The 26,181-nt window shown below is 42.5% G+C and overlaps 1 protein-coding gene across 17 annotated transcripts in view; it reads left to right on the top strand.

The window, feature by feature from the left end:
- ankrd26 (ankyrin repeat domain containing 26) overlaps positions 1-26,181 on the top strand; it is a 162,850-nt gene that overhangs the window by 136,346 nt on the left and 323 nt on the right. For 15 of the 17 annotated variants that reach the window (XM_045688040.1, XM_045688036.1, XM_045688038.1 and 12 more), the window contains 3 exons: positions 6,761-7,004; positions 10,079-10,124; positions 25,454-26,181. The exon at positions 25,454-26,181 is cut by the window's right edge. In XM_045688040.1, coding sequence (XP_045543996.1) covers positions 6,761-7,004; positions 10,079-10,124; positions 25,454-25,611 — 448 coding nt within the window. In that variant the 3' untranslated portion in view covers positions 25,612-26,181. Of the gene's footprint in view, positions 1-6,760; positions 8,503-10,078; positions 10,125-25,453 lie in introns of those variants that run through there. The other 2 variants (XM_045688039.1, XM_045688035.1) reach the window with 2 other exon arrangements.

Consider the following 26,181-nt stretch of genomic DNA (forward strand, 5'->3'; position numbering starts at 1 on the left):
TGGAACGAAATTTATTGGATATTTCAAACTTTTTTATCAAATAAAAAACTGAAAAATTGGGCGTGCAAAATTATTCAGCCCCTTTACTTTCAGTGCAGCAAACTCTCTCCAGAAGTTCAGTGAGGATCTCTGAATGATCCAATGTTGACCTAAATGACTAATGATGATAAATAGAATCCACCTGTGTGTAATCAAGTCTCCGTATAAATGCACCTGCTCTGTGATAGTCTCAGAGGTCCGTTTAAAGCGCAGAGAGCATCATGAAGAACAAGGAACACACCAGGCAGGTCCGAGATACTGTTGTGGAGAAGTTTAAAGCCGGATTTGGTTACAAAAAGATTTCCCAAGATTTCCCAATATTGAAATGGAAGGAGTATCAGACCACTGCAAATCTACGAAGACCCGGCCGTCCCTCTAAACTTTCAGCTCATACAAGGAGAAGACTGATCAGAGATGCAGCCAAGAGGCCCATGATCACTCTGGATGAACTGCAGAGATCTACAGCTGAGGTGGGAGACTCTGTCCATAGGACAACAATCAGTCGTATACTGCACAAATCTGGCCTTTATGGAAGAGTGGCAAGAAGAAAGCCATTTCTTAAAGATATCCATAAAAAGTGTTGTTTAAAGTTTGCCACTAGCCACCTGGGAGACACACCAAACATGTGGAAGAAGGTGCTCTGGTCAGATGAAACCAAAATCGAACTTTTTGGCAACAATGCAAAACGTTATGTTTGGCGTAAAAGCAACACAGGTCATCACCCTGAACACACCATCCCCACTGTCAAACATGGTGGTGGCAGCATCATGGTTTGGGCCTGCTTTTCTTCAGCAGGGGCAGGGAAGATGGTTAAAATTGATGGGAAGATGGATGGAGCCAAATACAGGACCATTCTGGAAGAAAACCTGATGGAGTCTGCAAAAGACCTGAGACTGGGATGGAGATGTCTTCCAACAAGACAATGATCCAAAACATAAAGCAAAATCTACAATGGAATGGTTCACAAATAAACATATCCAGGTGTTAGAATGGCCAAGTCAAAGTCCAGACCTGAATCCAATCGAGAATCTGTGGAAAGAACTGAAAACTGCTGTTCACAAACGCTCTCCATCCAACCTCACTGAGCTCGAGCTGTTTTGCAAGGAGGAATGGGCAAAAATGTCAGTCTCTCGATGTGCAAAACTGATAGAGACATACCCCAAGCGACTTACAGCTGTAATCGCAGCAAAAGGTGGCGCTACAAAGTATTAACTTAACCTCTATGGGCTAGGTGGGACGCTAGCGTGCCACCCGTGGTGCACTCCATCAACAGCAGGTGCATTTCAAGAGCGGCAAATTTGAATCCAAATAAATGTCAAAATTCAAATTTTTCAAAAATACAACTATTTTACACCCTTTGAAAGATAAACATCTCCTTAATCTAACCACGTTTTACGATTTCAAAAAGGTTTTACGGCGAAAGCATAAATTTAGAGTATGTTAGGACAGTACATTTACAAGAGTTGTGTGTAATGTTTTGTCAAGTCAAAGACAGGGTCACCAAAACCATAAAACCAGCTAAAATGATGCACTAACCTTTTACAATCTCCATCAGATGACACTCCTAGGACATTATGTTAGACAATGCATGCATTTTTAGTTCTATCAAGTTCATATTTATATCCAAAAACAGCGTTTTACTATGGCATTGATGTTGAGGAAATCGTTTCCCTCCAATAACCGGCAGTCAAGTCAGCGTCACAAATTAAATAATTAAAATTAGAAAACATTGGTAAAATATTATATTGTCATTTAAAGAATTATAGATTTACATCTCTTGAACGCAATCAACTTGCCAGATTTAAAAATAACCTTACTGGGAAATCACACTTTGCAATAATCTGAGCACTGCGCCCAGAAAAATACGCGTTGCGATACAGACTAGACGTCATGTTGGGGAGATCTAAAATCGAAAATACTATGTAAATAATCCATTACCTTTGATTCTCTTCATCAGATGTCACTTCCAGGTATCACAGGTCCATAACGAATGTAGTTTTGTTCAAAAAAGCTCATCATTTATGTCCAAAAATCTCCGTCTTGTTAGCACATGATCTAAGCCAGCCGGACTTCTCGTCATGAACGAGGGGAAAAAATATATTTACGTTCGTTCAAACATGTCAAACGTTGTATAGCATAAATCATTAGGGCCTTTTTTAACCAGAACATGAATAATATTCAAGGTGGACGAATGCATACTCTTTTATAACGTATTGGAACGAGGGTACCCAACATGAACTCGCGCGCCAGGTGTCTAATGGGACATCATCGTTCCATGGCTCTTGTTCGGTCAGATCTCCCTCCAGAAGACTCAAAACACTTTGTAAAGGCTGGTGACATCTAGTGGAAGCAATAGGAAGTGCCAAAATATTCCTCAGCCCCTGTGTTTTTCAATGGGATAGGTTTAAAGTCAATACAACACATCAGGTATCCACTTCCTGTCAGAAAATGTCTCAGGGTTTTGCCTGCCAAATGAGTTCTGTTATACTCACAGACACCATTCAAACAGTTTTAGAAACTTTAGAGTGTTTTCTATCCATATATAATAAGTATATGCATATTCTAGTTACTGGGTAGGATTAGTAACCAGATTAAATCGGGTACATTTTTTTTATCCAGACGTGCAAATGCTGCCCCCTAGCCCTAACAGGTTAAGGGGGCTGAATAATTTTGCACGCCCAATTTTTCAGTTTTTTTATTTGTTAAAAAAGTTTGAAATATCCAATAAATTTCGTTCCACTTCATGATTGTGTCCCACTTGTTGTTGATTCTTCACAAAAAATTACAGTTTTATATCTTTATGTTTGAAGCCTGAAATGTGGCAAAATGTCAAAGTTCAAGGGGGCCGAATACTTTCACAAGGCACTGTATGTACACCAGCTGAGATGGGACGTAAGAGTGGAGTCTATTAGTTTACCTCCACAGCATCCAGCAAACTCTGCTGCTGAGCCAGAGCGAGCTTCTTATATTTCTGCATCAGCATTGTGTCTTTGGGGCTGTTGTCCTGTTTCCATTCTCCCTTAGACGGACCCTGCTTCTCCTGGCCATTCCTCATAAGGACACGTTATCTTTTTCCGACAGTCTTGTTGCCAGTGACCAGAAATCCCGCAATAATGACATACACCAGGTTTCTCTTCTGCTGAACGAATAATGTTGTTGGTTTCACTTGGAACCTGTACAACTCTGACAGCCGGTTTATTGTGTTGAGTGATGTCTCTGTTAATTCGTGACAGCCTGTCGATGATGTCGCAAATCATCGTGTATGGATTGCATCAACTGATGGGCGATTGCCTCATTTTTTTTAGGAATTGAGTGCATCTTCATTTTCCATGTCTTACAACGCTTTAAATGGTCCCAAGTCTTCATACCCACTTCTCGTGGATGCTTCAGTCTTTGACCATTCAACTGTTTTGGAGATGCTGATTTATGTGTGATTACTGTCACTGGAGGTTTGACTTTACTACCTTTTATAGCATGTGTTCTGTTTTGCCTAAGACATCGTTCGTCACCTCTGTCAGAAACAGTTGACTCAAAGCCAGGCAGTGCTGACCAGATGCTTGAAACCTGATCTGCCTTGCACAATTCAGTGTGAGGGTAGATTGAGGGAACAGATCCTGCAATAGTTGAATTTTTCCTTTTAAGGTTTTTATCTGTTCACCAAGAGCCCTCAAACTCTCTATCGCTCTGCAATGTCCTATCATGGTTATCAAGAAATCATTTTGCATCCCTTATTTCGGCTAATACAGTTAAAGACCATTGTGTTTTTGTCAATGAGTTAGACATTCTCTGTATTTTCCCCCAAGCTTTTTGTATATCAGACAGAAAGAAATATTCTATCTCTTGCCTACACTCCTCTACTTTGAAATGGTTCTTTATATCAATGAAATATACTGCTCCAAAAAATAAAGGGAGCACTTAAACAACACATCCTAGATCTGAATGAAATAAATAATCTTATTAAATACTTTTTCCTTTACATAGTTGAATGTGCTGACAACAAAATCACACAAAAAAATAAATGGAAATCCAATTTATCAACCCATGGAGGTCTGGATTTGGAGTCACACTCAAAATTAAAGTGGAAAACCACACTACCGGCTGATCCAACTTTGATGTAATGTCCTTAAAACAAGTCAAAATGAGGCTCAGAAGTGTGTGTGGCCTCCACGTGCCTGTATGACCTCCCTACAATGCCTGGGCATGCTCCTGATGAGGTGGCGGATGGTCTCCTGAGGGATCTCCTCCCAGACCTGGACTAAAGCATCCGCCAACTCCTGGACAGTCTGTGGTGCAACGTGGCGTTGGTGGATGGAGCGAGACATGATGTCCCAGATGTGCTCAATTGGATTCAGGTCTGGGGAACGGGCGGGCCAGTCCATAGCATCAATGCCTTCCTCTTGCAGGAACTGCTGACACACTCCAGCCACATGAGGTCTAGCATTGTCTTGCATTAGGAGGAACCCAGGGCCAACCGCACCAGCATATGGTCTCACAAGGGGTCTGAGGATCTCATCTCAGTACCTAATGGCAGTCAGGCTACCTCTGGCGAGCACATGGAGGGCTGTGCGGCCCCCCAACGAAATGCCACCCCACACCATGACTGACCCACCGCCAAACCGGTCATGCTGGAGGATGTTGCAGGCAGCAGAACGTTCTCCACGGCGTCTCCAGACTCTGTCACATGTGCTCAGTGTGAACCTGCTTTCATCTGTGAAGAGCACAGGGCGCCAGTGGCGAATTTGCCAATCTTGGTGTTCTCTGGCTAATGCCAAACGTCCTGCACGGTGTTGGGCTGTAAGCACAACCCCACCTGTGGACGTCGGGCCCTCATTACCATCCTCATGGAGTCTGTTTCTGACCATTTGAGCAGACACATGCACATTTGTGGCCTGCTGGAGGTCATTTTGCAGGGCTCTGGCAGTGCTCCTCCTGCTCCTCCTTGCACAAAGGTGGAGGTAGCGGTCCTGCTGCTGGGTTGTTGCCCTCCTACGGCCTCCTCCACGTCTCCTGATGTACTGGCCTGTCTCCTGGTAGCGCCTCCATGCTCTGGACACTACGCTGACAGACACAGCAAACCTTCTTGCCACAGCTCGCATTGATGTGCCATCCTGGATGAGCTGCACTACCTGAGCCACTTGTGTGGGTTGTAGACTCCGTCTCATGCTACCACTAGAGTGAAAGCACCGCCAGCATTCAAAAGTGACCAAAACATCGGAACTGAGAAGTGGTCTGTGGTCCCCACCTGCAGAACCACTTCTTTATTGGGGGTGTCTTGCTATATAATTGCCTATAATTTCCACCTGTTGTCTATTCCATTTGCACAACAGCATGCGAAATGTATTGTCAATCAGTGTTGCTTCCTAAGTGGACAGTTTGATTTCACAGAAGTGTGATTGACTTGGAGTTACATTGTGTTGTTTGTGTTCCCTTTATTTTTTTGAGCAGTGTACTATTTTCGCTTTGTCATTATGGGGTATTGTGTGTAGATTGATGAGGAAAACATTTATTCAATCCATTTTAGAATAAGGCTGTAACATAAAATGTGTAAAAAGTCAAGGGGTCTGAATATTTTTCGAATGCACCGCACGTTGAGGGAATTATTTTAGAAATACTTAATTATGCCTTTGAAACCAGCATTTTTCTCATCTTCTATTGGTTTTCAAATCAACGTTCTTTTTTTCCCTGCTATCAAAGGCATAATCCTAGCCTACACCCATGTGTGCTTTACTGAGCTGATAATATGAATATATAAAACTTCAATATTTTAAGATAAAGGGTCTGATCTGTTTCATCAGCTTATTGCTTTTCTTAAATATTTTAATGTGCAGTTGTTGTATGAATTTTGGATCTGTTCTTCCAGAACTGTCCCAGAGTCTGTTTTGAACCGTAGACATACTTTTTATCGCCCGATCGATGGTGGGACGCCCTTAATTTCGAGGTTGTAATTTAAATGTTGCAATTTTTTGTAGGCTACCAAGGGTAGCCAACCGTTCTCCAGGAGAGCCGTAATCCAATAGCCATGGTGTAGCCTACATTTTTGTCTGATTATGGTAAAAAAAACATAGTAATGCATTTCATTTTGTAAAGTGGTTCCTTGCATCCTACATTGATGTAAAAAGGCTGTTACAAAACATTTTGTATATTTGGACAAGTAAAAAATCTCTCCTACTTGTCCGAAAGACTGGAATGATCATTATGGGTTAAAACTCTTGAATGTCTAAAACTAGATATATTTTCAAATAACTGCCCTTTTTTGACAAAGATATCAGTAAAGAAAAGTATCTGTGCGGCCCTCCGTTGATTTTCTAAATCCCAATGTGGCCCTCAAGCCAAAACGTTTGCCCACCCCTCTTATGTGTTATATATATGTTATAAAGGCTTTATAAACGCATGCATAAGGACACCTACAGTACAGTGTTAACTAAGTTTTTCTGTTGTTGCATTGAATAGGCTTAATGTCCCGGGTTGAACTGCCTATTTGGTTGACCCGTCCGTTCGTTACTCACCCACAAATGCGACCCCACTCACCCTCTGACACGCTGCGAAACCACAGTTGTACTGTATTCCACAAACTTTCCCCAAATTGCAGTTTTTTTTGGAAATCCTCCAACCAGGATTTCTGAAAAACCTGGGAATTTTGGGAACATTTCTGGAATTTTGCAACCCCAAATCTGAATGCTGAACCACCAGTCATGGTGCTTCTCTGCGTCATCCCTCCTAGGTCCAATGAGCGGCTGGCGGAGGCCAACACCAAGCTGATGAGCGAGCGCCACCGCAGCAAGTCCCTGATAGCCAGCAGCATTGTCAACGGCAGCCTGGGCGGGCCTCTGGACATGGGCTCCCTGGGGTCGGTAGGGGCCTACGGGGCAACGCTGGGGCCCCTCAACAGGAGCCTGGGAGGGCCTCTCCTCAGCCCCCTGGGGGATGGGGGTCAGAGCAGCAGGGTGGAGGCTTACCTGGCTAAGGTAACGGGCTGACTGAATTCTGAATGGCAATAGCAAATATACAGGGACTGTGTTCCACATTGCTTAAAGGGATAGTTCACGTTTTTGGAGATTTAGTATATTTTTGACTTGACTTAACTAACCTTTTTGACTTGTGAGGGGATGTTGCATTGGGTTTCCATGCATTCAAGTTGCCTTGGTTTACTTTTGACCATTTTTGTAACATATCCCATCTCCATGGTGTCATAATTGGGAGTTAGCAGTGTACTTTTTGTTGTTTTTATGTAACTGGCAGTGTAGTTACATTGTAATTAAAAAATTTTATAAAAGTGTCAGTCGTTAAATGAAGCTGAATGACAAAACTGTTCTAATGCTTTGCTTACATTTTTTTCCAAGTGCTGTATTTCTTCCTTTTCTCACTAGACCTATATATGACTAAATGTCCATCCTGTATCACCTCTATTCTTCTCTCGCCATCTTTCCTTCCTTCCTATTCTTTTAGAGTTTTCTTATAGTGGGACTTTGTGCCTAACCTCTCTATTTCTCAATCCTTCAGCTTCTAGCTCAAAAGTCTGTCTCTCATCTCTCCTCTCTTCAGCCAGACTCATGACCAGGTGTGTAGGTGTGTGTGTTAGCTGACTGACCTGCACATGCTGCTGCTTCACTCTCCTCTGACCCTCCCCTCTCCCCCTCACATTGGGTCTCTCCCCTCACCTTCTCATTGGCCCACGCTTGCAACACTCCATTCACAACCATGGTTTCACAGCATGTGAGAGGGGGTGAATTTGTTTTCGCTTGGCCAGTGCCCCAGGTGGGTGGACATTTCTCTTTATGAGAAATAGAATGGTCAAAAATCTGTAAACTCCACCCACCCGGTGCCCCAGACCAGCGAAAGTGTATGCACCCAGTGCTAGTTCAGTTAGCTTTAGGGCTACCCATTGTAGCTGCACCAGGGTCCTATCAAGTAATACAGGTCACGTTCAGTTTGGCAAACGTTACACATAGAAATGGCACGTATAGACCAGGTGTAATTCCTTATTCTACATGTCAGAGAGGCATGGTTGCTCTACATCAGGGCTCTCAACCCTGTTCCTGGAGAGCTATGCTCCTGTAGGTTTTGCTCCAACCCCAGTTGCAACTAACCTGATTCAGCTTATTTATTAGAATCAGGAGCTAAAACCTACAGGATGGTAGCTCTCAAGGAACAGGGTTGGAGACTCTGCTTTACATTATAGGCCTACAATTTAAATCTGAACCTCCCGCAGCGTTGTCCCACTGAACGCAGGCCAGTTGTCACAGATGTCAAAACTATGATTTTGCATTTTAGAGAGGAATTGAGAGAAACACAATTTGTCGAAACACTTCTGAATTCCTTGGAGCCCGTTTTGCTGTGACAACTGTCTGTCATAGGAGATTTTCTGTCTGTCATAGGAGTTTCAGGAACAATTGACTAGATTTAAATGAAATACAATGTGTTCTGTATCTGTTAAATAAAACTGCAGCAAAAGCAGCTACTGTATTGTCTTGTTGAGGTGTTGTGCTTGTTGAAATGATCAAATGAGAGGCTCCTCAGATTTTTATAAAAATAGTGAAACATTAGTTTCATTTTTATATAAAACTATACTAAATATATTCATGTCACCAAATAATTGATTAAAACACACTGTTGTGTAATTAAGGTCTACAGTAGCCACAACAGCACTCTGTAGGGTAGCACCATGGTGTAGCTGGAGGACACCTAGCTTCTGTCCTCTGGGTAAAACAAAATTCAATAAAAAACCTATGAGGTTCATGGTTCTAACCCCCTTCCATAGACTTACACAGTAATTATGACAACTTCTGGAGGAGGTCTGCCAACCTATCAGAGCTCTTGCAGCATGAACTGACATGTTGTCCACCCAATCAAAGGATCGGAGAATGAATCTAGTACTGAAAGCATAAACTACAGCTAGTTAGCACAGCAGTGTATAAAATGTGAGCGAAAAACAATGGTTTAACACTTTTGAACAAATACATTTCTTTAAAATTGTAGAAGCAAGAGAGTGAGAGAGCTAGCTATATTTAGTAAAAAGAAAATCTCACTTAGCTAGCAAATGCAGCTAGCTAGTTTAGCTTACTCAAACACCTGCATCAAATAGAGAGGGACGCTATGTTAGCTAGGTGGCTATGGCTATCCAACACTGGAACTCTTACAAGTCAAGGTAAGGTTTTGGTTGTATTAATTTCTTGCCACCGGGGCCCGCCGGTGTAACTGCTAAACTGCAGTACACTGTACCAAGCTTATATGGTTTGGCTTGGAAAGTACTATTTTCCTGGTCACAGCTGATGGGTTGTGTACTGAAGTCCAAAAGCGAATGGAAAAGGTGAAAGGAGGAGAGTGCGTAGATGCGAGAATTAATTATACAACAGCAAAATTATCATGCTCTTTGTATGTGGCTGCTATGAAAACTGCTTGTGTGTAATCAGGGGTGTATTCATTTCTTCGATTCTGTTGAAAATCCTTTCTTAAACTGAAAATATCAGTATCATGTTCATAGCCTAAACCTATCGATGTTACATCGAGCTTGGTGAATGGAATATGAATGACAGTCATCCAATATGTTGCAATAGAAATAAGGCCATGCTCATAAAAACAGTTATCGTCTTCCCTCATCTTAAAAGTCACTGACATCCCAGTAATAGAATCGAACAGTGAACACTGTTCGGTTGGTGTAATTCAACCACTATAGAAACACCATTCGGTTTCCATATAGGCTGAAGCAGAGCTTTGCTTGCATGCTCTGTTGTTGCTAAAATTGCAGTGCTTTTTCTCATGCAGTTCTGTATGCCTTTTTTCATCAAGCACAATTTACCAACATTAGCTTATGTTAAGTGTATTTAACACCAACAAGTAAAGCGGGCAATTTCCCTCTTTTTATGGAAAGTGGTCCTCTACTTTTCAGATGATACAAGTTATTTTTGTTTAATAAGGATATCCATTATATAAAAACAATATATAAAATGTTTCAATTGTTTCTTGTTTAAAAGCCCACAGCAGTGATAAAGATTTTGGTTATACCACCATTTCTCAGAATATGCTTGCTCTTCTTTTCTAGATGCAGAATGAATTGGAGAGAAACATATCAAAGGAGTTGGACCATGGTAAGTGTTTATGCAGGGACTTAATTATGTCCATAACATATGACACATTAGATAATTTTATCATTTTAATAACAGAAAATAACAGGATTGTATTTTCAGATCTGGAAATTATGTATTTGTTTTTCAATTCTAATACTAGAAGAACAAGTCCAGATTATGGCAAAAAATATATATTTTACACACTAGCTTAGAAATTAAAGGTCCCGAACAGTCATTCTGATTCCCATGTAAAATAGCCTTTTGAGTGACTAAAATATCACCTATAAATATCAAGTACATTCTCTCATGGCTAAATGCTAGGAAGTTTAACCTGTTGGGGATAGGGGGCAGTATTTGCACGGCCGGATAAAAAACGTACCCGATTTAATCTGGTTACTACTCCTGCCCAGTAACTAGAATATGCATATAATTGTTTGATTTGGATAGAAAACACCCTAAAGTTTCTAAAACTGTTTGAATGGTGTCTGTGAGTATAAGAGAACTCATATGGCAGTCAAAACCCTGAGACAAATCCTGACAGGAAACTGAAATCTGATGTGTGGATATCACTTCAAACATTTGCCATTGAAACACACAGGGGGTTATGAATCATTTAGCACTTCCTAAGGCTTCCACTAGATGTCCCCAGTCTTTACAAAGTGGTTTGAGTCTCCTACTATCAAAATTGACTGAAAGAGAGGCTGTGGAAAGTGGTCACAGGTGGAGGGCCATTTACCATTATGACGCCGCCGCCCATGGCTACCCTCCCCTTTCGAAACGTTTTGAAAGACAATGCAAACGTCCCCATGGAATATTACTGAAGCTCTGGTTGAAAAAGGCCCGAAAGATTTATGTTATACAACGTTTGACATGTTTGAACGAACTTAAATATATATTTTTTGTACATTCGTGACGACAAGTCCTACTCAGCACGGTACATTTTCAATAGACTTCGGAGCATAAATGATTAACTTTTTCGAACAAAACTACATTTGTTATGGACCTGGGATTCCTGGAAGTGCTTTCTGATAAAGATAATCAAAGGTAAGGTTTTATTTACAATAGTATTTTTGATGGTTGATCATTCCAAGATGGCTCCAACATGTATAGCCTAGCCTATTTTGCTGGGTATACCACGTCGTTTATTGCAAAGTGTGATTTCCCAGTAAAGTTATTTTTAAATCTGGCAAAGCAGTGGCATTCAAGACATGTTAATCTATAAGTCTTTGAATGACAATATTACATTTTAACAATGTTTTCGAATAGTAATTTTGTAAATTGTAGCGCTGCTTTATCGGAAGCATTTGAGGGAAAAGATTTTCTGAATGTCACGCGCCGATGTAAAATGCTGTTTTTATATATAAATATGAACTTTATCGAACAAAAAATGCATGTATTGTGTAACATGATGTCCTAAGATTGTCATCTGATGAAGATTGTCAAAGGTTAGTGCTGCATTTAGCTGTGTTTTGGGTATTTGTGATGCATGCTAGTTGCTTTGAAAATGGCTGTGTGATTATTTCTGGCTGGGTTCTCTCCTAACATAATCTAATGTTTTGCTTTTGCTGTAAAGCCTTTTTGAAATCGGACAACGTGGTTCGATTCAGGAGAGGTGTATCTATAAAACGGTGTAAAATAGTCATATGTTTGAGAAATTGAAGTTTTAGCATTTATGAGGTTTTGCATTTCGCGCGACGCGATTCCACTGGCTGTTGATTAGGGCACTGGCCCAGACAGGTTAAAAAGACAGGCTTTGTGGGCGGGGAGGCAATTTGGTGATACACTAAGCAACTCAAACAGCATTGATATTGCATCAATAGCTAGGTTTCCATCCAATTGGCAACAGATTTTCCTGCAAATGTTTGAAAATCCACATTAAAAGAAAATGTGCCTACGCTGGACAACAGCTCGCAGATACGGTGTGTGTAGGATCTGCGGGTAGGCTGTGGATTGTGGATAAAGAGCAAGAATGTTTTTATTTGTCAAAATGGCAGTAAAGCATTGATCATCATGTCACCAGAATAAGACCCTTAACATTTATTGGAAATGAGCATCAAGCTCCGTTTGGTGCCACTTTCACCACCCTGTGAAGTTCATCATATTTTATTTCATCTGTAGCCTAATTTAAACAGCATGGATTCCCAAGTCGTAGTGGAAGGACCACACACAGCATGTCATCACGTGACTCCAAATTTACTTTGATATGATGGTTATTATGTCAATGTTTGCACATAAAGGTGTTTCCACCGCCATTTCTTGCATTATACATTTTACCGATACAAAGATCCCACCATGTCGAATGAACAAATTATCTGTCTGCGTTTTTAAAATTGTACCGAAACTTCCTGTTTCCATCAACGCTGTCGTGATATGTTTTTATACTCGCATAAAAACTGTGGATGGAAATGTGGTTATTGATGTCAACTTGTTTATATGTTTCCCGTTTGGCATGTCTATTGTAATGCGGTTCACAGCAACACTGACAGTTGTGTTGACATGACAACCGCGTCTTAATTTTTAACAACCCTTCCCCCCTTTTTGTTCTATGCTGGCTGAATATCAAATCAAATGTATTTATATTGCCCTTCTTACATCAGCTGATATCTCAAAGTGCTGTACAGAAATCAAGCCTTCATGAATACCTACCAAGCCAGTAACTAGCTATCACCCGACCCAGATGAAAGGGGAAACATACAGTACCAGTTAAAAGTTGGGACACACCTACTCATTCCAGGGTCATTCCATTATCCTACATTGTAGAATAATAGTGAAGACATCAAAACTATGAAAGAACACACATGGAATCATGTAGTAACCAAAAAAGTGTTAAACAAATCAAAATATATTTTATAATTGAGATTCTTCAAAGTAGCCACCCTTTGCCTTGATGACAGCTTTGCACACTCTTGGCATTCTCTCAACCAGCTTCATCTGGAATGCTTTTCCAACAGTCTTGAAGGAGTTCCCACATATACTGAGCACTTGTTGGCTGCTTTTCTTTCACTCTGCGGTCCCACTCATCCCAAATCATCTCAATTGGGTTGAGGTCTGGTGATAGTGGAGGCCAGGTCATCTGATGAAGCACTCCATCACTCTCCTTCTTGGTCAAATAGCCCTTACACAGCCTGGAGGTGTGTTGTGTCATTGTCCTGTTGAAAAACGAATGATTGTCCCACTAAGCGCAAACCAGATGGGATGGTGTATCACTGCAGAATGCTGTGGTAGCCATGCTAGTTAAGTGTGCCTTGAATTCTTAATGAATCCCTGACCGTGTCCCAGCAAAGCACCCCCACACCATCACAACTCCTCCTCCATGCTTCACGGGGGGAACCACACATGCAGAGATCATCTGTTCACCTACTCTGCGTCTCACAAAGGCACGGCGGTTGCAACCAAAAATAAAAAATTTGGACTCATCAGACCAAAGGACAGATTTCCACCAGGCTTACGTCCATTGCTCGTACATCCAAGATGGCGTAGCAGTTCAGACGTCCTTTACCCTCCTCTTGTCGTGTCCCGTGTATATATATATATTTTTTTCTTCGCATTATCTTTTTACATTTTTTTTCTTCTAAAACTCAACCTCCAAGCACTCTCCTGCAACCCGCCTCACCAATTTAAAAAGAAAGTATTATTTACCTCAAATCCGAAATCCACAACAGAATCTAACCAGAGTTTAGCCATTTTCACTGGCTAACGTTGGAGTTCAGCTAGCCACGGTTAGCTGTCCTCAGCTATCCATTAGCTCGAAAAGCTATCGGCAGTTTTTGTACAGCGCGACTCAGACCAGAGCACACCGGACCTATTCTCTCTCCTTTCCCCGATTTCTACCGCAGGCTCTGGACATTTACACCTGGATCTTGCAGCTAACTAGCTGCTACCTGAGTGACTATTGGCAACGTCAGTCCCGGAATTAACACACATTATTCCGGAGCTAGCCAGCTGAAGAGTTCCGTCAGCCACTCGTGGGCTTTCCCTGAGCTAGCAAGCTGAAGTGTCTCCTGGGCTACAATCACCTACCCTGACCCGCTTTACTGCCGATGCGGAGCCCCATCGGGCCTTCACGACTGGACCACCGACGTTATCTGCCCGAGGGAGTTATCAAACTGGCCCCTCCGTCGCGACGTAACCTGATCGCCCATCTGCGGCCCACTAATCGTTAATCGTTAGCTGTCTTATCGGCTGCGATCTGAATAGGTCTATCGGACACTTTTCTTGGGCCACTATAACTATTTTGCCAACTTGGACTGGTCCCCCCTTCCACACGGAACCCCACTAACCCACAGACGGAAACGCACGAGGTGGCTAAAAACAGACCTCCCTCCATCTTCCACCAGCTTGCTACCTATGGCCCGGCTAGCTGTCTGAATCTCACTGGACCCTTTGATCACTCGGCTAAGCATGCCTCTCCTCAATGTCAATATGCGATGTCCATTGCTGTTCTGGTTAGTGTTTATTGGCTTATTTCACTGTAGAGCCTCTAGCCCTGCTCATTATACCTTATCCAACCTCTCAGTTCCTCCACCCACACATGCTATGACATCTTCTGGTTTCAATGATGTCTCTAGAGACAATATCTCTCTCATCATCACTAAATGCCTTGGTTCACCTCCTCTGTATTCACATCCCACCATACCTTTGTCTGTACATTATACCTTGAAGCTATTTTATCGCCCCCAGAAACCTGCTCCTTTTTCTCTCTATTCTGGACGTCACAGACGACCAATTCTTATAGCTTTTAGCCGTACCCTCATACTCATTCTTCTCTGCTCCTCTGGGGATGTAGAGGTGAGTCCAGGCCCTGCAGTGCCTGGCTCCACTCCTACTCCCCAGGCGCTCTCTTTTGATGACTTCTGTAACCGTAATAGCCTTGGTTTCATGCATGTTAACATTAGAAGCCTCCTCCCTAAGTTTGTTTTATTCACTGCTTTAGCACACTCTGCCAACCTGGATGTCCTAGCTGTGTCTGAATCTTGGCTTAGGAAGTCCACCAAAAACTCTGAAATCTTCATCCCTAACTACAATGTTTTCAGACAAGATAGAACGACCAAAGGGGGCGGTGTTGCAATCTACTGCAGAGATAGCCTGCAGAGTTCTGTCCTGCTATCCAGGTCTGTACCCAAACAATTTGAACTTCTACTTTTAAAAATCTACCTCTCCAAAAACAAGTCTCTCACCGTCGCCGCCTGCTATAGACCCCCCTCGGCCCCTAGCTGTGCTCTGGACACCATATGTGAACTGATTGCCCCCCATCTATCTTCAGAGCTTGTGCTACTAGGTGACCTAAACTGGGACATGCTTAACACCCCAGCCATCCTACAATCCAAGCTTGATGCCCTCAATCTCACACAAGTTATTATTGAACCCACCAGGTACAACCCCAAAGCCGCAAACACTGGTACCCTCATAGATATCATCCTAACCAACATGCCCTCTAAATACACCTCTGCTGTTTTCAACCAAGATCTCAGCGATCACTGCCTCATTGCCTGCATCCGTAATGGGTCAGCGGTCAAACGACCTCCACTCATCACTGTCAAACGATCCCTGAAACATTTCAACGAGCAAGCCTTTCTAATCAACCTGGCCCTGGTATCCTGGAAGGATATTGACCTCATCCCTTCAGTAGAGGATGCCTGGTTATTTTTTTTAAATGCCTTCCTCACCATCTTAAATAAGCATGCCCCTTTCAATAAATTTAGAACCAGGAACAGATATAGCCCTTGGTTCTCCCCAGACCTGACAGCCCTTAACCAACACAAAAATATCCTGTGGCGTTCTGCATTAGCATCGAACTGCCCCCGCGATATGCAACTTTTCAGAGAAGTTAGAAACCAATACACACAGGCAGTTAGAAACGCCAAGGCTAGCTTTTTCAAACAGAAATTTGCTTCCTGCAACTCAAACTCTAAAAAGTTCTGGGACATTGTAAAGTCCATGGAGAATAAGAACACCTCCTCCCCACTGCACTGAGGATAGGAAACTCTGTCACCACCGATAAGCCCACTATAATTGAGAATTTCAATAAGCATTTTTCTGCGGCTGGCCATGCTTTCTACCTAACTACCCTTACTGCATTCAACAGCACTGCACCCTCCACAGCTACTCGCCCAAGCCTCCCCCATTTCTCCTTCTCCCAAATCCATTCAGCTGATGTTCTGACAGAGCTGCAAAATTTGGACCCCTACAAATCAGCTGGGCTTGACGATCTGGACCCTTTCTTTCTAAAATGATCTGCCGAAATTATTGCAACCCCTATTACTAGCCTGTTCAACCTCTCTTTCGTGTCGTCTGAGATTCCCATAGATTGGAAAGCAGCTGCTGTCATCCCCCTCTTCAAAGGAGGTGACACTCTTGACCCAAATTGCTACAGACCTATATCCATCCTACCCTGCCTTTCCAAGGTCTTCGAAAGCCAAGTCAACAAACAGGTTACCGACCATTTCGAATCCCACCGCACCCTCTCCGCTATGCAATCTGGTTTCAGAGCTGGTCATGGGTGCACCTCAGCCACGCTCAAGGTCCTAAACGACATCGTAACCGCCATCGATAAGAAACAATACTGTGCTGCCGTATCCATTGACCTGGCCAAAGCTTTTGACTCTGTTAATCACCACATCCTCATCGGCAGACTCAGTAGCCTTGGTTTCTCAAACGATTGCGTCGCCTGGTTCACCAACTACTTCTCTGATATCGTTCAGTGTGTCAAATCGGAGGGCCTGCTGTCCGGACCTCTGGCAGTCTCTATGGGGGTACCACAGGGTTCAATTCTTGGGCCAACTCTTTTCTCTGTATACATCAATGATGTCGCTCTTGCTGCTGGTGAATCTCTGATCCACCTCTACGCAGACGACACCATTCTGTATACTTCTGGCCCTTCTTTGGACACTGTGTTAACAACCCTCCAGACGAGCTTCAATGCCATACAACTCTCCTTCCGTGGTCTCCAACTGCTCCTAAATACAAGTAAAACTAAATGCATGCTGTTCAACCGATCGCTGCCTGCACCTGCCCGCCTGTCCAGCATCACTTCTCTGGACGGTTCTGACTTAGAATTTGTGGACAACTACAAATACCTAGGTGTCTGGTTAGACTGTAAACTCTCCTTCCAGACTCACATCAATCATCTCCAATCCAAAGTTAAATCTAGAATTGGCTTCATATTTCGCAACAAAGCATCCTTCACTCATGCTGCCAAACATACCCTCGTAAAACTGACCATCCTACCAATCCTCGACTTCGGCGATGTCATTTACAAAATAGCCTCCAATACCCTACTCAACAAGCTGGATGCAGTCTATCACAGTGCCATCCGTTTTGTCACCAAAGCCCCATATACTACCCACCACTGCGACCTGTACGCTCTCGTTGGCTGGCCTTCGCTTCATAATCGTCGACAAACACATTGGCTCCAGGTCATCTACAAGATCCTGCTAGATAAAGTCCCCCCTTATCTCCGCTCACTGGTCACCATAGCAGCACCCACCTGTAGCACGCGCTCCAGCAGGTATATCTCTCTGGTCACCCCTAAGGCCAACTCCTCCTTTGGTCGTCTCTCCTTCCAGTTCTCTGCTGCCAATGACTGGAACTTACTACAAAAATCTCTGAAACTGGAAACACTTATCTCCCTCACTAGCTTTAAGCACCAGCTATCAGAGCAGCTCCCAGATCATTGCACCTGTACATAGCCCATGTATAATTTAGCCTAAACTACTACCTCTTCCCCTACTGTATTTATTTATTTTATTTATTATTTTGCTCCTTTGCACCATATTATTTATATTTTAACTTTGAACTTTCTTCAAATTATAATTCTACCATTCCAGTGTTTTACTTGCTATACTTTATTTACTTTGCCATCATGGCCTTTTTTTGCCTTTACCTCCCTTATCTCACATCATTTGCTAACATTGTGTATAGTCTTATTTTTGTCTACTGTATCATTGATTGTATGTTGTTTTACTCCATGTGTAACTCTGTTTTTGTATGTTGTCGAACTGCTTTGCTTTATCTTGGCCAGGTCGCAATTGTAAATGAGAACTTGTTCTCAACTTGCCTACCTGGTTAAATAAAGGTGAAATAAAAAAATTCTTGGGCGAAACACGTCTCTTCTTCTTATTGGTGTCCTTCCAAATTGACTGACCTTCATGTCCTAAAGTAATGATGGACTGTCGTTCTCTTTGCTTAGTTGAGCTGTTCTTGCCATAATATGGACTTGGTCTTTTACCAAATAGGGCTATCTTCTGTGTACCACCCCTACCTTGTCATAACACATCTGATTGGCTCAAACGCATTAAGAAGGAAAGAAATTCCACAAAAATAACTTTTAGCAATTGAAATGCATTCCACATTTTTTTTATTTTATATTTATTTCATCTTTATTTAACCAGGTAGGCCAGTAGAGACCAATTCTCATTTACAATTGTGACCTGGCCAAGATAAAGCAAGGCAGTGCAACAAAAACAACAACACAGATTTACACATAAACAAACGTACAATCAATAACACAATAGAACAATCTTTGTACAGTGTGTGCAAATGTAGAAAAGTAAGGCAATAAATATGCCATAGAGGCGAATGAATTACAATTTAGCATTAACACTGGAGTGATCGATGTGCAGATGATGATGTGCAAGTAGAGATACTGGGGTGGAAAAGAGCAAGAGGGTAAGTAATCATATGGGGATGAGTTAGTTGGGTGTGCTATTTACAGATTGGCTGTGTACAGGTGCAGTGATCGGTAAGCTGCTTTGACAGCTGATGCTTAAAGTTAGAGAGGGAGATATGAGTCTCCAGCTTCAGTGATTTTTGCAGTTCGTTCCAGTCATTGGCAGCAGAGAACTGGAAGGAAAGGCGGCCCAATGGAGTGTTGGCTTTGGGGATGATCCCTGCTGGAGCGCGTGCAACGGGTGGGTTTTGCTATGGTGAGCTGAGATAAGGCGGGGCTTTACCTAGCAAAGACTTATAGGTGACCTGGAGCCAGTGGGTTTGGCGACTAATATGTACTGAGGGCCAGCCAACGAGAGCATACAGGTCGCAGTAGTGGGTAGTATATGAGGCTTTAGTGACAAAACGGATGGCACTGTGATAGACTACATCCAGTTTGCTGGTAATCTATAAGTCCTCAGAGCAGTGGGCAGCTGGGCGGAGGTGCTTTTATTCTCCATGGAATTTAGTGTCCCAAAACTTTTTGGAATTAGTGCTACTCACTGAGTATATTGGTTCCTGACTTCCCTGAAAAGTTGCATATCGCGGGGGCTATTCGACGCTAATGCAAAACGCCACAGGATGTTTTTGTGCTGGTCAAGGGCAGTCAAGGCTTTATCTGTTCTTAGTTCTACATTTTTTGAATGGGGCATGCTTGACCACGGACCCATTACGCACACAGGCAGTGATCGCTGAGATCCTGGTTGAAGACAGCAGAGGTGTATTTAGAGGGCAGGTTGGTCAGGATGATATCTAAGAGGGTGCCAATGGTTACGGATTTAGGGTTGTACCTGGTAGGATCCTTGATAGTTTGTGTGAGATTGAGGGCATCTAGCTTAGATTGTAGGACGTCCGGGGTGTTAAGCATGTCCCAGTTTAGGTCACCTAACAGTACGAACTCTGAAGATGGATGGGGGGGTGATCAATTCAAATATGGTGTCCAGGGCACAGCTGGGGGCTGAAGGGGTCTTTAACAAGCGCCAATGTTTAAAAGTAGAAGCTCTAATTGTTTGTGCACAGTCCTGGATAATATGACAGAACTCTGCAGGCTATCTCTGCAGTAGATTGCAACTCCGCCCCCTTTAGCAATTCTATCTTGACGGAAAATGTTATAGTTAGGGATGGAAATGTCAAGATTTTTGGTGGCCTTCCTAAGCCAGGATTCAGACACGGCTCGGACATCTGGGTTGGCTGAGTGTGCTAAAACAGTGAATAAAACAAACTTAGGGAGGAGGCTTCTAATGTTAACCTCTATGGGCTAGGTGGGACGCTAGCGTCCCACCCGTGGTGCACTCCATCAACAGCAGGTGCATTTCAAGAGCGGCAAATTTGAATCCAAATAAATGTCAAAATTCAAATTTTTCAAACATACAACTATTTTACACCCTTTGAAAGATAAACATCTCCTTAATCTAACCACGTTTTACGATTTCAAAAAGGTTTTACGGCGAAAGCATAAATTTAGAGTATGTTAGGACAGTACATTTACAAGAGTTGTGTGTAATGTTTTGTCAATTCAAAGACAGGGTCACCAAAACCATAAAACCAGCTAAAATGATGCACTAACCTTTTACAATCTCCATCAGATGACACTCCTAGGACATTATGTTAGACAATGCATGCATTTTTAGTTCTATCAAGTTCATATTTATATCCAAAAACAGCGTTTTACTATGGCATTGATGTTGAGGAAATCGTTTCCCTCCAATAACCGGCAGTCAAGTCAACACCACAAATTAAATAATTAAAATTAGAAAACATTGGTAAAATATTATATTGTCATTTAAAGAATTATAGATTTACATCTCTTGAACGCAATCAACTTGCCAGATTTAGAAATAACCTTACTGGGAAATCACACTTTGCAATAATCTGAGCACTGCGCCCAGAAAAATACGCGTTGCGATACAGACTAGACGTCATGTTGGGGAGATCTAAAATCGAAAATACTATGTAAATAATCCATTACCTTTGATTCTCTTCATCAGATGTCACTTCCAGGTATCACAGGTCCATAACGAATGTAGTTTTGTTCAAAAAAGCTCATCATTTATGTCCAAAAATCTCCGTCTTGTTAGCACATGATCTAAGCCAGCCGGACTTCTCGTCATGAACGAGGGGAAAAAATATATTTACGTTCGTTCAAACATGTCAAACGTTGTATAGCATAAATCATTAGGGCCTTTTTTAACCAGAACATGAATAATATTCAAGGTGGACGAATGCATAGTCTTTTATAACGTATTGGAACGAGGGTACCCAACATGAAGTAGCGCGCCAGGTGTCTAATGGGCCATCATCGTTCCATGGCTCTTGTTCGGTCAGATCTCCCTCCAGAAGACTCAAAACACTTTGTAAAGGCTGGTGACATCTAGTGGAAGCAATAGGAAGTGCCAAAATATTCCTCAGCCCCTGTGTTTTTCAATGGGATAGGTTTAAAGGTAATACAACACATCAGGTATCCACTTCCTGTCAGAAAATGTCTCAGGGTTTTGCCTGCCAAATGAGTTCTGTTATACTCACAGACACCATTCAAACAGTTTTAGAAACTTTAGAGTGTTTTCTATCCATATATAATAAGTATATGCATATTCTAGTTACTGGGTAGGATTAGTAACCAGATTAAATCGGGTACATTTTTTTTATCCAGCCGTGCAAATACTGCCCCCTAGCCCTAACAGGTTAACATGCGTGAAACCAAGGCTTTTACAGTTACGGAAGTCAACAAATGAGAGCGCCTGGGGAATGGGAGTGATGCTGGGGGCTCCAGGGCCTGGGTTAACCTCTACATCACCAGAGGAACAGAGGAGAAGTAGGATAAGGGTACGGCTAAAGGCTATAAGAACTGGTCGTCTAGTGCTTTCGGAACAGAGAGTAAAAGGAGCAGGTTTCTGGGCGCGGAAGAATAGATTCAAGGCATAATGTACAGACAAGGATATGGTAGGATGTGAGTACAGTGGAGGTAAGCCTAGGCATTGAGTGACGATGAGAGCCAGGTGAGATCACCGCATGTGTGGGGGGTGGAACAAAAGGGCTAGCTAAGGAATATTGAGGCTTTACAGGGAAATAAGACAATTATCACTAACCAAAACAGCAGTAGACAAGGCATATTGACATTAGGGAGAGGCATGTGTAGCCGAGTGATCATAGGGTCCAGTGAGTAGCTAGGCGAGCTGGAGACACGCCGATTCAGACAGCTAGCAGGCCGGGGCTAGCAGATTGGCCTGCGGGATATGTTGCAACGGAAGAGCCTGTAGAAACCCCCTCGGACGGTTACGTCGGCAGACCAGTCATGATGGATCGGCGGGGCTCCGTGTCGGCAGTAAAGGGGTCCAGACCAATTGGCAAGAGAGGTATTGTAGCCCAGGAAAATTATCCGATGGAATCTCTTCGGCTAGCCGGGAGATGGGCCTAGCTTGAGGCTAGCTCCAGGCTAACTGGTGCTTACTTCAGGACATAGGCGTTAGCCAGGAGTAGCCACTTGGATAGCAGCTAGATAGCTGCAATGACCCGGTGTTAAGGTTCCGAGCTTGTATGTTCAGTCCGTAGGTGGAAATTGAGATTAAAAATATATGCAAAATATTTAGGAAGAAAACGATATACAGTGAGGGAAAAAAAGTATTTGATCCCCTGCTGATTTTGTACGTTTGCCCACTGACAAAGAAATGATCAGTCTAAAATTTTAATGGTAGGTTTATTTGAACAGTGAGAGACAGAATAACAACAAAAAATCCAGAAAAACACGTCAAAAAATGATTTGCATTTTAATGAGGGAAACAAGTATTTGACCCCTCTGCAAAACATGACTTAGTACTTGGTGGCAAACCCTTGTTGGCAGTCACAGAGGTCAGACGTAGTTGTAGTTGGCCACCAGGTTTGCACACATCTCAGGAGGGATTTTGTCCCATTCCTCTTTGCAGATTTTCTCCAAGTCATTAAGGTTTCAAGGCTGACGTTTGGCAACTGCTTCTTCTTGAGCCACTCCTTTGTTGCCTTGGCCGTGTGTTTTGGGTCATTGTCATGCTGGAATACCCATCCACGACCCATTTTCAATGCCCTGACTGAGGGAAGGAGGTTCTCACCCAAGATTTGACGGTACATGGCCCCGTCCATCGTCCCTTTGATGCGGTGAAGTTGTCCTGTCCCCTTAGCAGAAAAACACCCCCAGAGCATAAAGTTTCCACCTCCATGTTTGACGGTGGGGATGGTGTTCTTGGGGTCATAGGCAGCATTCCTCCTCCTCCAAACACGGCAAGTTGAGTTGTTGCCAAAGAGCTCCATTTTGGTCTCATCTGACCACAACACTTTCACCCAGTTGTCCTCTGAATCATTCAGATGTTCATTGGCAAGGGGGACCTTGCGGGCGCTGCAGGATTTCAGTCCTTCACGGCGTAGTGTGTTACCAATTGTTTTCTTGGTGACTATGGTCCCAGCTGCCTTGAGATCATTGACATGATCCTCCCGTGTAGTTCTGGGCTGATTCCTCACCGTTCTCATGATCATTGCAACTCCACGAGGTGAGATCTTGCATGGAGACCCAGGCCGAGGGAGACTGACAGTTCTTTTGCCTTTCTTCCATTTGCGAATAATCGCACCAACTGTTGTCACCTTCTCACCAAGCTGCTTGGCGATGGTCTTGTAGCCCATTCCAGCCTTGTGTAGGTCTACAATCTTGTCCCTGACATCCTTGGAGAGCTCTTTGGTCTTGGCCATGGGGAAGAGTTTGGAATCTGATTGATTGATTGCTTCTGTGGACAGGTGTCTTTTATACAGGTAACAAGCTGAGATGAGGAGCACTCCTTTTAAGAGTGTGCTCCTAATCTCAGCACGTTACCTGTATAAAAGATACCTGGGAGCCAGAAATCTTTCTGATTGAGAGGGGGTTAAATACTTATTTCCCTCATTAAAATGCAAATCAATTTATAACATTTTTGACATGCGTTTTTCTGGATTTTTTTGTTATTCTTTCTCTCACTGTTCAAATAAACCTACCATTAAAATTATAGACTGATCATTTCTTTGTCAGTGGGCAAACGTACATAATCAGCAAGGGATCAAATTTTCCCTCACTGTATACACGGAACGGGACAAGACGACAATAACGGACGTCCGACTCCTACGCCATCTTGGAACACTAGATGACTATCTCATGAAGCTGGTTGAGAGAATGCCAAGAGTGTGCAGAAGATGTCATCAAGGCAAAGGGTGGCAACTTCGAAGAATCTCAAATATAGAATATATTTTGATTTGTTTAACACTTTTTTGGTTTCTACATGACTCCATACGTGTTATTTCATTGTTTTGATGTCTTCATTATTATTCTACAATGTAGAAAATAGTAAAATAAAGAAAAACCCTTGATGAGAAGGTGTGTCCAAATTTTGAACAGTACTGTTTAAGTACCTTTGCCATAGATTAATATTGTGCATTTTTAATTATATTTGCTGACTCCCTGCAGTAACATTTTGGCACCAGTAGAGTAGCTAAAGTCGGAAGTTTACATACACCTTAGCCAAATACATTTAAACTCAGTTTTTCACAATTCCTGACATTTAATCCTACTACAAATTCCCTGTTTTAGGTCAGTTAGGATCACCACTTTATTTTAAGAATGTGATATGTCAAAATAGTGGGAAATTATTTATTTCAGCTTTTATTTCTTTCATCACATTCCCAGTGGGTCAGAAGTTTACATACAGTCAATTAGTATTTGGTAGCATTGCCTTTAAATTGTTTAACTTGGGTCAAACGTTGAGGGTAGCCTTCCACAAGCTTCCCACAATAAGTTGGGTGAATTTTGGCCCATTCCTCCTGACAGAGCTGGTGTAACTGAGTCAGGTTTGTAGGCCTTCTTGCTCGTACACGCTTTTTCAGTTCTGACCACAAATTTTCTATAGGATTTTAGGTCAGGGCTTGACTTTGTTGTCCTTAAGCCATTTTGCCACAACTTTGGAAGTATGCTTGGGGTCATTGTCCATTTGGAAGAGCCATTTGCGACCAAGCTTTAAGTTCCTGACGGATGTCTTGAGATGTTGCTTCAATATATCTACATAATTTTCCTCCCTCATGATGTCATCTATTTTGTGAAGTGCACCAGTCCAAGTGTGCACGGCCAATTTTTCAATTTATTTGTTAAAAAAGTTTGAAATATCCAATACATTTCGTTCCACTTCATGATTGTGTCCCACTTGTTGTTGATTCTTCACAAAAAATTACAGTTTTATATCTTTATGTTTGAAGCCTGAAATGTGGCAAAAGGTCGAAAAGTTCAAGGGGGCCGAATACTTTCGCAAGGCACTGTAGCTTTATAAACCACGCCCCTCTGAAAACACACCTTCGATGTTGGTTACAAGGCAATCCTTATTTAAATTGGGTAATAGAATATGATGTTACCGTTGGTGTATTAAAACGAGCATTAGGGTGATGCCACTCTATCCCCTTTATAATCCCGACTCCTGAATCCAAGTGTTTGACATGGTGGAGGGGACCAGTATCTTTATGATCAAACTTTATAAATGTAGAAGCAACAGTAATTTTTCATACTTTGATCTGGTTTCATCCAAATATCATCCAATTCCATGAAAAACATGATTTTGACTGTTCATAACCTTTAAGCATTTCTTTCTCTCCCCGTCTCTCTACAGCGACAGTAGAGCTTGAGGGCTCTGCCCGGATGTCTCCGGTGGGCTCTGCCTCGGGCTCCCCTACTAGCCTGGGTTGGGGTCTCAGTGTGGTGGAGGACCCGGTCAGCAGGGCCACACAGCAGTACCTGGAGGTGCTCAAGAAAAACTATATGATTTGACCAACCCATAGCAGGGCCAGGCATCACTGGGCTACCCAAAGGGAGCCACAACTGTCCACTTTACCATGACCTGGGTGGTGTTTATTAGGTCACGCGGTGGGAAACGTTTTGCAATGGAAGGCAAAAATGACATTTTGAAGTCCAGGTATTCCTTCCGTTTCAGTCTGTTTTCTCCCGTTTGGTGTTCTAATGAACATCACCCAGGGCCTCATCAATGCATGCTTACATAAAAAGAACATGCACATTGAGAAAAACACTAAAGGCCAAAGCCACTCCACTGACACATTCCCCCCCCCCAAAAATGTTTAGTCTTTATTCTACGTCTTTTAAGAAAGGAAACGGATGTGATGCACATTGCACTTACAGTGCATTCGAAAAGTATTCAGACCCCTTGACTTTTTCCACATTTTGTTATGTTACAGGCTTATTCTATAATGGATTACATTGATTTTTTTCCCTTCATCAATCTACACACAATACCCCATCATGACAAAGCAACAACAGATTTTCAGAAATGTTTGCGTATGTATTTAAAATGTAAAACTGAAATATCACATTTACATAAGTATT

This window comes from Salmo salar, chromosome ssa10 (assembly GCF_905237065.1).
Source record: "Salmo salar chromosome ssa10, Ssal_v3.1, whole genome shotgun sequence".
In the NCBI taxonomy this organism is placed as follows: domain Eukaryota; kingdom Metazoa; phylum Chordata; class Actinopteri; order Salmoniformes; family Salmonidae; genus Salmo; species Salmo salar.